The sequence below is a fragment of the Eptatretus burgeri genome, chromosome 10, assembly GCF_056783735.1.
Source record: "Eptatretus burgeri isolate ZD-2024b chromosome 10, Ebu_testis_v1, whole genome shotgun sequence".
Taxonomy (NCBI): domain Eukaryota; kingdom Metazoa; phylum Chordata; class Myxini; order Myxiniformes; family Myxinidae; genus Eptatretus; species Eptatretus burgeri.
Window position 1 is genome coordinate 82499992 of NC_140970.1, and position 14344 is coordinate 82514335.

At 45.0% G+C, this 14344-nt stretch overlaps 1 protein-coding gene across 1 annotated transcript in view; it reads right to left on the minus strand.

Moving 5' to 3' along the window:
* STAB2 (stabilin 2) overlaps window positions 1–14344 on the minus strand; it is a 426796-nt gene that overhangs the window by 59158 nt on the left and 353294 nt on the right. The window contains exons 55-56 of the mRNA XM_085899123.1: window positions 11256–11376; window positions 4654–4803 (exon numbers count right to left, since the gene is read on the minus strand). Of these exons, the coding sequence (XP_085755249.1) occupies window positions 4654–4803; window positions 11256–11376 (271 nt within the window). The remainder of the gene's footprint in view (window positions 1–4653; window positions 4804–11255; window positions 11377–14344) is intronic.

Consider the following 14344-nt stretch of genomic DNA (forward strand, 5'->3'; position numbering starts at 1 on the left):
TCCTTATTTATTTTTTTCTTTTTCATCTGGGCAATAGCTCAGACACCTTTTGAGAGGGGAAGCTGATATTTGGACACGATAGTAAACAAGTGATTTGGCTATAAAGGATATTTTTGATTTATTGATGAATCAATTGATAGATTATTTATTCCTTTTTCGACGAATTACTTAACTTTGAAAATGTTACAGATTCAGATGAAACAGTGGTGGTTTTGGTATGCCAATTGATGAAGAAATTAATTATTTTACGATTTTTATTTATTTATTTTAATTTAGCAATTAATCAACTAATCATTTTCCACCACTCCCTCCCAATTCTGTCTCCATGTGCTGCACGGCGAGTAAGTATTGTTATGTTTGTGGGGTAAATGGAGGAATTTCAAAGGAAAAATAGGATTGTATCGAGTTGCTTGGTCCGTGGACGTGCAGGAGACATCTCAATGTAGATTAAGTCGGGAAACTGTGAGCTTAAGTGTTACGTGTCACCACCCGGGAGGGGGGTGGGGGGGAGGGTGGGGGTGGGGAGCTGCTGTGTTAAATTAGGCAGGGTGTAAGGATAATTTCTCCAAGGATGTGATTGACTCCTGTGACCTTTTCCTATGTTTTTGCATTTCAATACCGGCGATAAAAAGGGTTCATGTCCTTAAAATAACAACTGAGCTGCACTTTCCAAGCAAGCAAGAAACCCCGCCTCCAGGGTGACAACTAGCAATCCATGCCCCCAAAATGGATGATTGATGGGCATGACGTCAGAGGGGAAGAGAGTGAGGGGAGGATGAGAGTCTCCGCGTTGTGTGACAAGAAGGCAACTTGGGACACGAAGGAAGATGGGACAGAAGCGAGTCAGGAGATGGCGGTTGGAATAGAAGGGCATTACGACTGGCTTCCCCTCAACATGGTGAAGAAGACTGCACGATTCTTGTGTTCGTGCTGAGGTGAATTGGCTCAAGTGGTGGAGCAAGATGCTGGGCATTGACTGTTCGGCTGGATCGTGTGAGACCAGCCTTGAAGCCTCATGTTGTGCCATCGGGGAAAGAGACGGTGCCATTTTGCAGAGCAGTGGAGTTGGCAAGTGCGATCGACGAAAGAAGCTGCATGGCAGTTCCTGAGCCCTGGTGTTGAGTATCGCTGTCCAAATTTTCTCCTGTACGTTTCCCACCCAGAGAGTGGCTGGGCGCCATTTTGGGTGCATTTTCCCGTGCGGTGACGAAGCGGTGTGTCGAACATCAAGCTCCAGAAACTCATCTCTGGACACAGAGCTAAGTGCCGGGATAAAGGAGGGATTTTTCATTTGTTTATTCTATCACCTTGTCTTTATTAAAGTCTGTGTGGAGGCGCCTCAAAATTAGATCTAATTTTATCTCATGTTCCATATTTATTATGACATTTTAAATTATTACAATTGTAAATATTTGTTTTATTTTCATTAAACCCCATATTTATTTAAGTTGTTTGTGTTGTCTATTTGTCGTGGGTTCGAGTATAAACCCCTGTGCTGTGCCTCCGAGTGCCTCCATCCATGCCGCCCTTCCTTCCCGTGGCGCCATAATCTCCCGAGAATCTCAGCTGTTTGCCTCTAACGGAGAACTTTTTGGTTATCTGTCCAGGTAGGGGCTAACCCCCTTGGACACGACAGTATCATTTGTGCATCTTCACCTCAGAAGTACACCACTCCCTCCCAATTCCCTCTCCACGTGCTACACGGCGGCATCGCCTGGTGCCGAAGGCACCCCGGCAATGTTGCATGCTGGAGGATATGTTATTTATTTATTTAGCGTGGGAGCGGTGTACTTTGAATGTACCTCCACTTGCTTTGTTTCGAACATGTCACCAAAATCACTTGGGGACTGCCATATGTGAAGGTCCATTCACAAAGCATTCCCCTTGGCTTTGCCAACCCTGATAACATTCACTGCTGAGGTAGGATGTAAATGGGATGAAAGTGAAGAATTGTTGGTAGAGTTTATTAGAAGCGATTCCTGTGTCGTTTTTCCCCCCAGTATAATGTGGTGTGGAGGGTTACCAACTGTGGACGTTATGTGGCGTTCGGTTTCAATATCGTTACAGTTTTGGAAACTTACCCCAGGGGAGAGCATACATGGACACGTAAGTGACCCGAGGATCAGTTATTTCATTAGTCTTTGTGTAGATAGTCCTTGATCCCTTGCAAGGGGTTGTTCGGGGGTCATGCATCAGTTAGTTTGTATTTTCCCGGTGTGATGTCTTTCTCTTTTCATTTACCCCCCCTTGCTCCTTTCAACAATCCCTTCTTTATCCTCATCTATCCCTTACCACCCCCACCCCACCCCCCCTGCCTCTTTCAATCTTCCCTCCTTCACACCTTCGGTCTGTTCCATCCCCCCAATCCACCTTTCTCAATTCCACCAATAACCTTCCCTTCACCAAACATCATTTCAACAATCCCTCCTTTATCCTCATCTATCCATTACCACCCCACCCCCTGCCTCTTTCAATCTTCCCTCCTTCACACCTTCGGTCTGTTCCATCCCCCCAATCCACCTTTCTCAATTCCACCAATAACATTTCCTTCACCAAACATCATTTCAACAATCCCTCCTTTTCCACATCAATCTGTTACCACCCCCCACCCCCCGCCCCCAATTCCCTGCTGCTCCATTCAACAATTACTCCTTCACCACATTGGTCTTACATTTGGTACCGCAGCCAATCGGTCATCCCTCGGTCCAATGGCATACCTCGGTTTTCACTCCATTCGCACATTGTTTGGTTGGGCACATTTGGTCCGTCTGTGATTATTAATCCTTTGGGCTGATCAGATTACTTTCATCGCATGGGAATGTGTCCATTCTCAGATGCATGTTCATGGCACGAGGTGCGGCGCTCTTCCCGTGAGCAGTGGGGTGAGGCAAATCTCGCAAGCAGGGTACAGTGAGGACTGCACATTGAATACTTGTGTGCAAGGAAGGGGGCTGTAGAGGCAGAGGCAGAGGCACAGATAGAGAGAGAGACAGAGACAGAGACAGAGACAGAGACAGAGACAGAGACAGAGACAGAGACAGAGACAGAGACAGAGACAGAGAGAGAGAGAGAGAGAGAGAGAGAGAGAGAGAGAGAGAGAGAGAGAGAGAGAGAGAGAGAGAGAGAGAGAGAGAGAGAGAGAGAGAGAGAGAGAGAGAGAGAGAGAGCGCCCCAAAGTGTGTAGGAGGTTCAGTGTGGAAAGCTCAGAACACAGTTTGGTTCATTGGCAGCTACTGGACATATGGGTCCAGCAGAAATGTAGTCGCTGGCATATCTGGGATGCCGGAGAGGACTCACCTACTGGGTCTGGGCACTTCAGGGATGTGACTGCATGTCCCATCATGAAACATTGCCACTGGCCATCTTTCCCATCCTATCTTCCCCATTCTCTAGTATATTTGGACTGGCACAGCCCCGTCGGGCTATGTGAGGTGAGGGAGAAAAGAAAAGACCCTACTTTTCTTTTCAAGTTTTTCTTGTGGTCTTCTTCTCTCCTGAGTGAATGATGACCAAGTTTCTTGTGTAAGTAAGATTGTGTAATGAAGAAAACATGTTCTGGTTAAATCTGCTCTTATGTGCCTTTTGATTTCTTTCTTATAAATACTCACTTCTAAATTATTACTGGTGTGTGTGTAAATAAATAATTGTTTGTTGTTATTTCCAATCTGTCTTGGTTGTCTTTTCCTTGATTGGTCTGACACAGTGTACAGGTATAGTTAGATGGGAAGTTGTACCCCACCTGGTTTACTCTGTTAGCCATTGCTGCACCTATCTGTTCTGCTCGGCAGAAGATCACCAAGTGTGGCATCGAGGATGTGGCCTCGAGTTAGGTTGCCATGCCAATAGAAAGGTATCATGGAAATATCGAAGTATAACCCTGCTCAAGTGGTCAAGTGGCTATGTTTCAGTCAAGTAGTCTCAGTCAAGTGGCTATGGCGGTGTAAGAACTACAGCCCGTTGGACCGCAGAGTTATCTGTGGTCGGCGGTCTCAGGACTGGGTGTTCGGGAAAAACTCGAAGGCTTTCCTTCATGGCGAGCCCTGAACCCCGGGCCGCAACAATATTTTCATATTGGTGCAGTCACACATGTACAAGAAGAAGTATATTACCAGCAGTCAGGTCCACGCAATTGAACTTGTGCATTTGCTAATTACCCGATATACAGCACTGAGGATATTTTGTTCATATTACACACTGCAATCCAGTAAATGCATCTCATGTTGCTGCTTGTTTTATTGAGTATCATGCATGGGTAAGAATCTCCCATACCTCTCCCATTCATCCACGCAAGCCAAAGTATCACACGCTACCTCTCCTATTTTACAACTTGGGTATTAACTAATGGTTTATGCTGCAGATCTAGGATTGGTGCATCACACAAGCAGGATGGACTGAATAGGTTTTCATGAGTTTCCTTGTCTTGTAACAAATATTAAAGGAACTACCGTCAGACACTCGTGAACATGAGGGCATTGCAGAGAGACAAAGGAAAAGTCAACAGTGAGGCTTCAAAAAAAAAAACAAAAGAAAAGAAAGAGGTTGCATTTAAAAAAGCAAGGGACAGAGGTCAGTGAAAGAGTAACAAGCAGAGGAGTTTGCATGAGAGCTTTGTAAACAAGAGAGGAGAATAAAGAACAGCCTCAAGTTACTGACTTGCACAGCTGGATCCATAGCGTCCTGGTAGACATAATTCGCATGCTGTGCCATTGAATTCAGGAGGGCATGTACAATTTCCAGTGCCGCCCAGACCATCATCACAGGTGCCGTGTCCACCGCAGGGATTTCTTGTTCCTCCTGGACATGCTGTAAAGTGAGAAGGGACAGAATGCTCAAATTTATCTCGTACTGTATGTATACTAATAAAAGGCAATGTGTGTGTCAGTGTGACTGGAGTCTGAAGCCGCCATGTTTTTTGGCCTGGATGTAATCTCCAGATTTGAAAGTATCAGCAGTTCCGACTCCCCCCAAAAAGTGTTGATTTGTCCAATTCGAACATTGCACGGGCGTTTCCGGGTGCACAGTTGTATCGAGGGCATATTGGTAATCGCTCGCCAAGCCAGGCGTTCCGTTGGAGCGCTTGAGTGCTGAAACCACTTACCGAGCTGCACAGTGCAGTTCGTGTCCTGATCGGGATGTGCAGTTGACAGCTGCTACAAGGTAGAGGTACGTTGACAGCACACACGGATGGGTGCGATGGTGGCAAAGTTTCATCCCATATCTTATGGAGGTTCTTTCAGGTTTTCCTTTGTCCTTGCGCCTGTTTCTAAAGCATTTGGTTATCGGATTTGTAAAACTTATGTTTCCCTTTGTGAGTTTCGAAGCAAAATATATTGGATAATGCCCAATTTCTGAGCCGTCTGCAGTATTAACATATTTTCTAAATTACCGAGCCAATCTTTTTTTCCACCCATCACATGCAGCTGTTTATAAAGAATCACGTTTGTGATCATACCTTGAAACGTCCATATAAATGTGACGTCGTTTTTCGGTGAAAGCTACTCAAGGCTCCTGGGTTGCATACAGTACGTACTGGAGTCGTTAATTGCGCTGACTCCAACTTGCCGATTCCCGAAAAATTGCCGATATCGGCCAAGCGCGCGCGTGCGTGTGTGTGTGTGTGTGTGTGTGTGTGTGTGTGTGTGTGTGTGTGTGTGTGTGTGTGTGTGTGTGTGTGTGTGTCATTGATTGGTATCTACATATGTGGATTTCAGAATGTGGAATGGTGTCCTCCCACGGCAGTCTCAGAGTATCCACCTTCATTTCAGTGAGGGGTCATGATTCATGGACCAAGCTGTGAAGTTTTCTGTTCTCAAAGTTTTGTACTGAAGAGTCTCCTCAGGATCGTCACTGAGCCCCAGACAGCTTCCAAATGTAGTTTGTTTGTTATAATATTCCCAAGGATAGTTCTTAGCTCACCTGTAAAGTAGTTCCGGGGATCTTATGGGATGGTGCGTCGTGCGTCATCCGTCCGTCCGTCCGTCCACAAATAGTTGCAACTTCTTCTCAGAAACTGCACATATGATTTCAATGAGATTTGACCAAAACCTTCATCACCCATGGGTATGGTGAGTATGGACAAGGACAGGCATAGGCGATAGGTTGGGGGGAGACCGCAGGGTAGGTGCGAGCCCGTTTTCAGACCAACCAGCACCACCGCACTCCCTCCACAACCTCACAAGAACAGACCGAGGCCGACTAGCTTCGTGCGCCAACCTCCTGTTGTACTGCATCTTGCCTGGTCTGCGTTTGCCATGCCATGCTTTACCTGCCTTTGCCTTGCCTCCATACCCGCCCATGCCTTTGTTTGCATTCCCATGTCACAACCTTCACCTTGTGCTCTAGGAGCATCTCTGAAAGTGTTTTGCAAGGACTGCCCTGCAGGCAGCCGTGTTACCGGGGACTGCACGGAACAGCCCAGAGATCTTGTTGCATAAAGGCCAGTTCAAATGGCCTGTGAGACGGCGTATAGCCTGCCCTATTAGGGTGAGTTGCCTCCAGCAGCCGAAATAAAAAAGAAACTTAAAAAAGAGAAGAATTCAATGACAAACAAGGGACCTTTGAAGGCCCTAAAGACATCTGACCATCCATCCACAAATGTTGCCTTTGTTGTGTTTTCTCGCCTCAAATCACAGGTCCTGAGCCATGGGTAGTATAAATATTAGAAATGTACATAGTCCTAACCCACCTGTTGTTTGTTTAGTGCCGGCAATGAAGTTAAGTTGTCTGAATGAGTCTGTTGGTTGAGTTACGCAATGCACGAGGTTATTTATTTTTGGGACATGTATTCAAAATGTCGCACTCAGGAATCCGTAGGTAAAACGTACTAGGGGAAAACCAACACCTGCATGCCACACGAAAATTAACGACTCGGGTCGAGTCTATCAAAAGAGGGGGGGGAGGGGGGTAGTGTTACGGATCTGCAAACCATATGCATTCAAACATACAGATGTCACGAGTCAGTTATTCCGTTAAGTACATGTGAGACAGGTCCCTTCCTTTTGTCTAGTGGGAGAATCAAAGGTGTGCGTTGCGATATCCTTTGAGGGAGGTTATTACATCTAACAAACCATCCAACGAACCCTCCAATGATCATCCAACAGACTATCCAACAAACAAACCAACAACCAACCAGGGTACCTTACAGCGCTTGCAACCCTAGCCTCGCTGGCCACAGCATACGGGGAAAAAACGTCCAGTCCGCATTTCCTATTTGGCTTCTCCAAGCGCTCCAATTCCTTCTGGTGGAGTCCACACGCGTGGAGTGGGTGGGCCTGGCCGAGGCCCCGCCCGAGCCTGGCCGAGACCCCGCCCAGAAAAGGCCGGACCCATGGGAGCCCCGTCCAATCAGGGTGGACGGTGACGTCTGTTACACCGAGCCCCTGCCCTGTTCAGGGAGGTCCATAAAAAGACGACACCATCCTCAGTGCAAGAGGAGTTCTGTGGAGAGGAGTCTCAAGAGTGAGAGTTTTTTGGAGGAGTTGAGTTGGTTGGTGTGCGTCATGCGGTTTGAGCTGGAGTTCTGCATTTGGCTGGCGTTCGTTGGAGTTTTCCTGGGTCCCGTCCGCGACCCTGATCTCCGCCCTGGGACTCCGACTGCTCCGCTCAGGTTCTTCTACGGGTACGAGTCCCATGCGTGTGACTGTGGGACGAGCCACACGACCATTAGCAGATGCCGCACCATGGAGCACCGCACCACTCTTCAACGTGCAGGTACCCAAGCGAACTGCGACCCCCAGCTCGTCTCTCCCTCTCTGGCTGCGGGGGGCTTTTAATAAATTATCTGAGTGTGCGTCTGAGTGTGTGGGCCCGTCTTGTAAGTAGAAACTGTGTAAGTGTTTTTGAACATTGCAAATTCTTGCTTGTATATTCCACGATAAGTCTTGCTCTGTGTCTTCTTTATTGTAAATAAATTACTGTGGAAGTGTTCCCAGTTCATTTCCGTCCTTTCTTTCATTGGTCCAGCATGGTTCGGATCTGAGTTTTAGCCAGGTTTTTATACCCGATAATTAATCTGTTCATCCTAGCCGGCACGGCTTTGGCAGTTCCGCTCGACTGCACCCGAACCGGAGTTGGTAGAGTGACCCGGTTCGAGCAAGACGTGCCGAGGGCGTGGTTCCCCGGTTGTCGAAATTGTGTAGTTAATTAGGTAAATTGGTTCGAGACAAAAAGACCCTATGCCACATGGTTGAGATATTGGCGTACACTGTCGGTTAAGCGGTATATATATATATATATATATATATATATATATATATATATATATATATATATATATATATATATATATATATATATATATATATATATATATATATATATATATATACAAAACGAGCAACTCTGACCGTAATTGTGACATGATGCTGATGTTGTTGTTGTTGTTCGTCTTTCGGCTGCTCCCGTTAGGGGTCGCCACAGCGGATCATCCGTTATGATCCGCATACTGATTTGGCACGGGTTTCAAGCTGGATGCCCTTCCTGACGCAACCCTGGTCGCCTCTTACGACACAGGGATAAGGATTGGGTTTCGCCATTATTCCGGGCTGCCCTACACCCTCTCATAGCGCGGCCCAGCACAGAGCTCCCGTCCTCAAGCGATCCTCCAACCCAAGCCTCCGAGTAGTCGGATTACAGGCGCACGCCACGACGCCCGGTATAAGTGTGACATGATGCTGATATCATGTGTACAAAAAAAAAGTGTTTATTTTGCAAATATGCTTCCATTTTAGTTGCAAGGATAGCTCAGAGGTATATCGCACTTACCTTTTGAGCTCTCTGGTCGATGTGTGATTCTCAAAGAGACTATAAACCGCCACCTGGTGCTTCTCAGGTATGGCGTTGGATCAATGAATAAGCCATTCTTCAAAAAGGGAGTTAAGCTGCTTGGTCAGTCTGTTCGCATTTTGCTTGTGAATGTAAGCTAACCCAAAGTGCCTTTCAAGAAGTGTCGACCTTTGTGTGCCTGTGTCCTGGATGAATTAAAAAAAAAATCCTGCTTGCTGGTAAATATTGTTCAAGAAAAATGACGCTTCATAGTTTTATGCTCAGGCATCGACAGACCTGCCTACTTTCAAGGAATATCCGTAATTTGTATGCAAAACACATCAAAATTACCGAGGGACAAGCCCATGCCTGGTGTTGGCTTAATGGTTAGGGTGGTGGTCTTGGGATATCGGCAGATTACTAAAAAGTGCACTGAAATTATTGAAAACACTTCTAGCAGGTCCGTTATTTCTGATTGGCCATGTACAGTTTAGACAGGTGCTGCATCGAGTTGCACTGTGCTGTGTAATAAATGCTCATGGTTGTCTACACTCTTAGCATGTGGCTTAAGAAGTGGTCAAAGTGACCTGGTCAAATCAGATTCAAATATACAGAACAATTCTACTATCCCAGATTACAATGATATTTGTGATTTGAAAACTATGAAACGAACAGGAAAACTAGTGTAACTTGGTAAGAGTGCATACTTCTGCCAGGCTGACCAGTTTATGTTTTGTATCCACTGATAGGCCAAATCTTAATATGGACCTCAACCAAAATCGAATCGGCTTCTTCTCGTCACCTCCTCAACTGATCCACCAAGTTTGTCATAACTCGTCCATTACGTTTTGAGATATCCTGCTGTATGTCGTTTTGGTCCCATCTCTCAATGGTGAAGAATCACATATGGTGAAGGAGGAGAGGTTCTGGGCTGAAAGGATTGAAACCTCGATGAAGTACGGTGCTCAGCTGATAATCCAGGCAGTTGGAACATCTGTCAATTGCTTATAAGTTAAGGTTAAAACTTCAAATAAAACAGCTTTTGTAAGCACTTACCACAACATAATATATCTGTGTTTGTGTGTTTTTTACATGTGTGTTTGTATGTATGTGTGTCGAAGTGGGGTGCTTTTGTGTGTTTGTGTGCATTGGCATGTCTGCTTCCTTCTTGGGACTACGGTGCAGTAATTGGTATTTGTTTTGATTGAAGAATTTCGAAAAATTCTCGAATCCGGAATGGGATCTGCACCAAAATTGAATCAATTCCTCCTTGTCACACACCCAATCTGTCCACCAAGGTTCGTCCGAATCCGTCTGAAATGTTCTGAGATATCATATTGTATACAGTTTTTCGCCCTATCTCTCAATGGTGAAGAATAAGCCTGGTGTTGGCTTGGTGGTTAGGGTGGTGGCTTGGGATCCAAGGGTCCTGAGTTCAAGCCCCGTTGGCTGCTGAATTAACACCAGGGGGTTGACTCAGCCTGTCATCCTTCCGAGGTCGGCGAAATGAGTGCCAGTGTACTGGTCCCGGTGTATGCCCCGGTTAGAATAGGTGTACCATATCCCTGTGTGTCGTAAGAGGCGACCAGGGTTGGCGTCAGGAAGGGCATCCGGCCATAAAACATTGCCTCAAGAAAAAGCCAAACCCCTGCACAGCAGGGAAAAATGGCTGTAAAAACGGTCATTTTTTTTTCTCAATGGTGAAGAATATATATATATATATATATATATATATATATATATATATATATATATATATATATATATATATATATATATATATAAACACACACACACGTATATAAAAGCCGGTAGGCGACATGGGTGGTCGCTATATAATTGCATACCAGTCATACAGTTTTTGACGGATCTGGCTGAAAATTTTTGACAAAGAGGTTGATTATAGAGCGCATAAAAGCACGGAAGCCGATTTTTGATTTTCTAAAAAAAATATCTATAAAAATATTTTTCGGATTTTTTCAAAAATTTCAAAGTCCCGTTGCTAGGCAACGGTGGCGTCCATAGCAACGGTGCTCAAAAGCATACAACAAGATCCTGGTATGAACCTACCAGTCAAGTTTCATCAAAATCGGTTAACTCCTCTGGCCTCCAGAGCTGTCCATTACATACAGACAAACAGACGGAAAACCTGAGAATAACGGTAGTCTAGCGACCACCCAATATAAAATTGCATCCACATGTTCACCAAAATCGAATCCATTCGTTCTTGTTGCACACCCAACCTGTTCACTAACTTTCAAATTTCAAATTTCGTCCGAATCAGTCCTTAACCTTTTGAGAAATCCTGCTCACAGACATGCAGACAGAGGTGAAAACAACCACCTCCACTTTCAGTGTCGGAGGTAATTATTCAGTATTTATGTTTATTCCTGTTCAAAATGACCCGCATCCAACCTTTACAACAGCTACATTCTTACAAAGCCAAGTTTACTTTTTCCGAATAAATTTTCGAAATAAAGACTAACTCTCACCGTGGCAGTGCTTTCCGTAGAATCCTTTGCAGCACTGTGCTTTGTGAACAGACAGGTCACAAATTTGCTGGCAGCCCTTAATTGGAGCGAAGTAGAATCGACTTGTGCAAGCTTGTACGTCCTGCAGACAAATGTACAAGTTTTTGTTCCTCAAAGTTTACAACTCTTGATCAAATGCCTGTTACTATACTGTATTAATTTACCAATGATTCACAACAATCACAATGCAGAAAATACATCTTCAAGTGAGGACACTGGACTGACATCCCGGAGACTGGGTTTAAATTAAATAATGGGTTTGTAATTGAAGTTTCTGGAAGCAGCACGAGCTAATCTCAGGATAACTTACCATGTTGCTGTTGTGTTGTTGGTAAACGGTTTATGAATGGCTTTCAAGGAAGAGGGAGATATGTCTGTCTTACCTGATGTGATTTACAGGTCTACACTTCATGGTTGACATCAATGACCTCTTGGCCGCTTGGGATAGCTACTTACTTCTTCTTTGTTCACAAGCTTGCAGGTTAGCATCATTGGCCCGAGGGTGCGGCTGTGCATCTGATGCAATGCTCTCTGCTCTGGTTCGGCTGCAATTTATCATTTGGCCATGGTGCCAGCGATAGCTTGCCTACTCTTCACGAAGGGCATCATGGGGATCTTTAACATCCATGAACGAATGCTGGCAAATGGAACACCGATTTAATGTATATCTGGGGGACGGCACACATTGATGAATCACCCTGCCTGTGAAACACTGGGACGACAGTTTAAAGCTTGGTCGGGATTCAAACCCAGGCTGAACAGCTTCGAGGCATGTGTGCGTACCTCTTGGTCATTCTGTCAGCCCAGGATGGCTATTTAATGCTACCTATAACAAGGCAATGCTGCCCCCAAATCCCCCTCATTAATTGAATATGATTTAAAAAAATAATAGTTCTCACTGCAATTAGCAAAGGTACGGCTCTGTTTCATGACGAATGAAATTACTTGATGATTTCTATTCCGTGTTGGTTTCGATACTTAAAACATTTAACAAGTTAATTTTATTTTTTTTATTTTCAGATGCACAACCACCTCTTTTGTAAGAGTAAAGTAAAACCAGATTTACTCCTCCTGCCCTCTCCTCCCTCTGCTCTCCCAAAGCCACCCTACGTCTCATGCGCTTATCGAGAAACCCTCACCTGCTCACTCTCCCCAAGTCCAAGCTGGTTGCCCACCTGCATTCCTTCACCCCCTTACTCTCTCGATTGTGAAATCCTTTCCCTGTGCCCATTGTCTTGTCTTCCTCACTTCACTCCTTCAAATGCAATGCCAATCACTACCCAAAGCGCTCACCCATTCACGTCCATGACCTCTTCTGAGCACCTTGATCTTTCCCATTCTGTTTCTCTTTGGGATTGTTCATCCTTTCCTCTTTGCGTACATTTTAAGTGTAGCAATACTTGGGAGGTAAAGTGAAACACACACGAAATTCCAAAAACACAGGATTTCTCGATCTCATCATGATTGATTTTTCACTTTACTTCATCAAATGCTGGAAAATACCACCAAAAACCACAACACCAGCCTATGGCATTCAACCGCAGGATGATAGTCCTCCCTGCGCTCATGTCGAGGGGTGTTTGGCAAACCGATTGCCGCGTTTACAAAGAGAGGGTTGGTGAGAATGAGGAGCAATGGGAATCGAACCCGCAGCACCCCGAAGTTCGTCATTCTCATGAATCATCTATTCATTAATCACAATTCATATATGTTTGAAAGGATTACAAGATTTATAATTATTTATAATCTGACAAATTGGATCAAGGTAAATTTCCTTGACTCCTAAAAAGCCAACGTATTCGAGAATGGAAGGGACATGGAATTAAAATTTTTGCTTCCACAAGTTGAAATGAGATTAGTGGGTCAACAGACTGACTGTGAGGGTATGGAGGAGGGGGAGGGGGGCAGAGTGGAGGAAAACAAGGGGACAAAATTGCATCGGTGCATCACATGAAATGAAAGGAAGAGGGGGAAATGGCATCAGGAATTATTGAGTGCAGATAAGCTTAGGAATAAGTATGGCAGATGTAATGAGTTTGAGGTGCACACAGTCTTGAAGGACTGCAGGGAAGAGCATGATTCAACAAACAGAGAGTCGGTTCCCCAGAAGGGAATAAAGTGTAATGAAGAAATGCAAGTATGCATCAAACTTGGACTTAGTGAGGGTAACTGGGTGTTGGTTGATAAAAGAATGGGAAGGGCTGGGCAGCTGGGCTGGGTAAAGAGAAGGGAGTGCAAATATATAGATATCTAAAAGAAGGGCAGTGAAGCACTGCAAGACCAATAACCTGCCTGTGCCAAAATTAAAAGCAAACCTTGAAACGTGATTTCCTGCTGAGAGATGCCAATGACTCAAGAAGCCTTGAATTCAACCACCGCCAGATAAGTAAGACGGAAAGCATCTGAATAAGCCCAGAATGGGGATCTGTGCTCCTTGAACATTGTAATGCGGAGATGACTCAGAATGGACTTGTATACAAAGTCAAGGCTTGTGGAAGAGCTAAGCCTCAAATAATTGGCTTAAAATAAGCCTCAGGCATTAACAAATAGAGGAGGAGAGGAGATTGGGACCAGACTTTGTGCAGAGCGTTGGTGCTGCTTAAGCAGTCTCCTTGGCTATTGGGCTCAATCCTGGATGGGTCGCCACTCCGACACAGTATACCAGCATGCTGGCACTCACTTTGCCGACCTCTAAAGGATGACAGGCCAAGTTAACCCCACCTGGTATTAAATCAACAGCTGAGCAGGATTTGAACTCAGGACCCAAGGATCAAAAGCCCGCCACCCCAACCATTAAGCCAACACCAGGCATATCAACAAATAAACCTTGCATAAATACGTCTCGAGAGAAACAATGGAGAGAATATCATCAAGAGAAACCAATTGTTTGTGACCATGGAGTAAAATGGATAACAACATGATTTCGAAGACGAGACCCCATCTACCATTGGCTGGCAGTTTTAAAAGGCCGACACCATTAGCTGACAGCTTGGTGGTAAATGGTGTTAAAGATGGAGAGATGTCCATAGACATGGCCCTGACATCTTGTT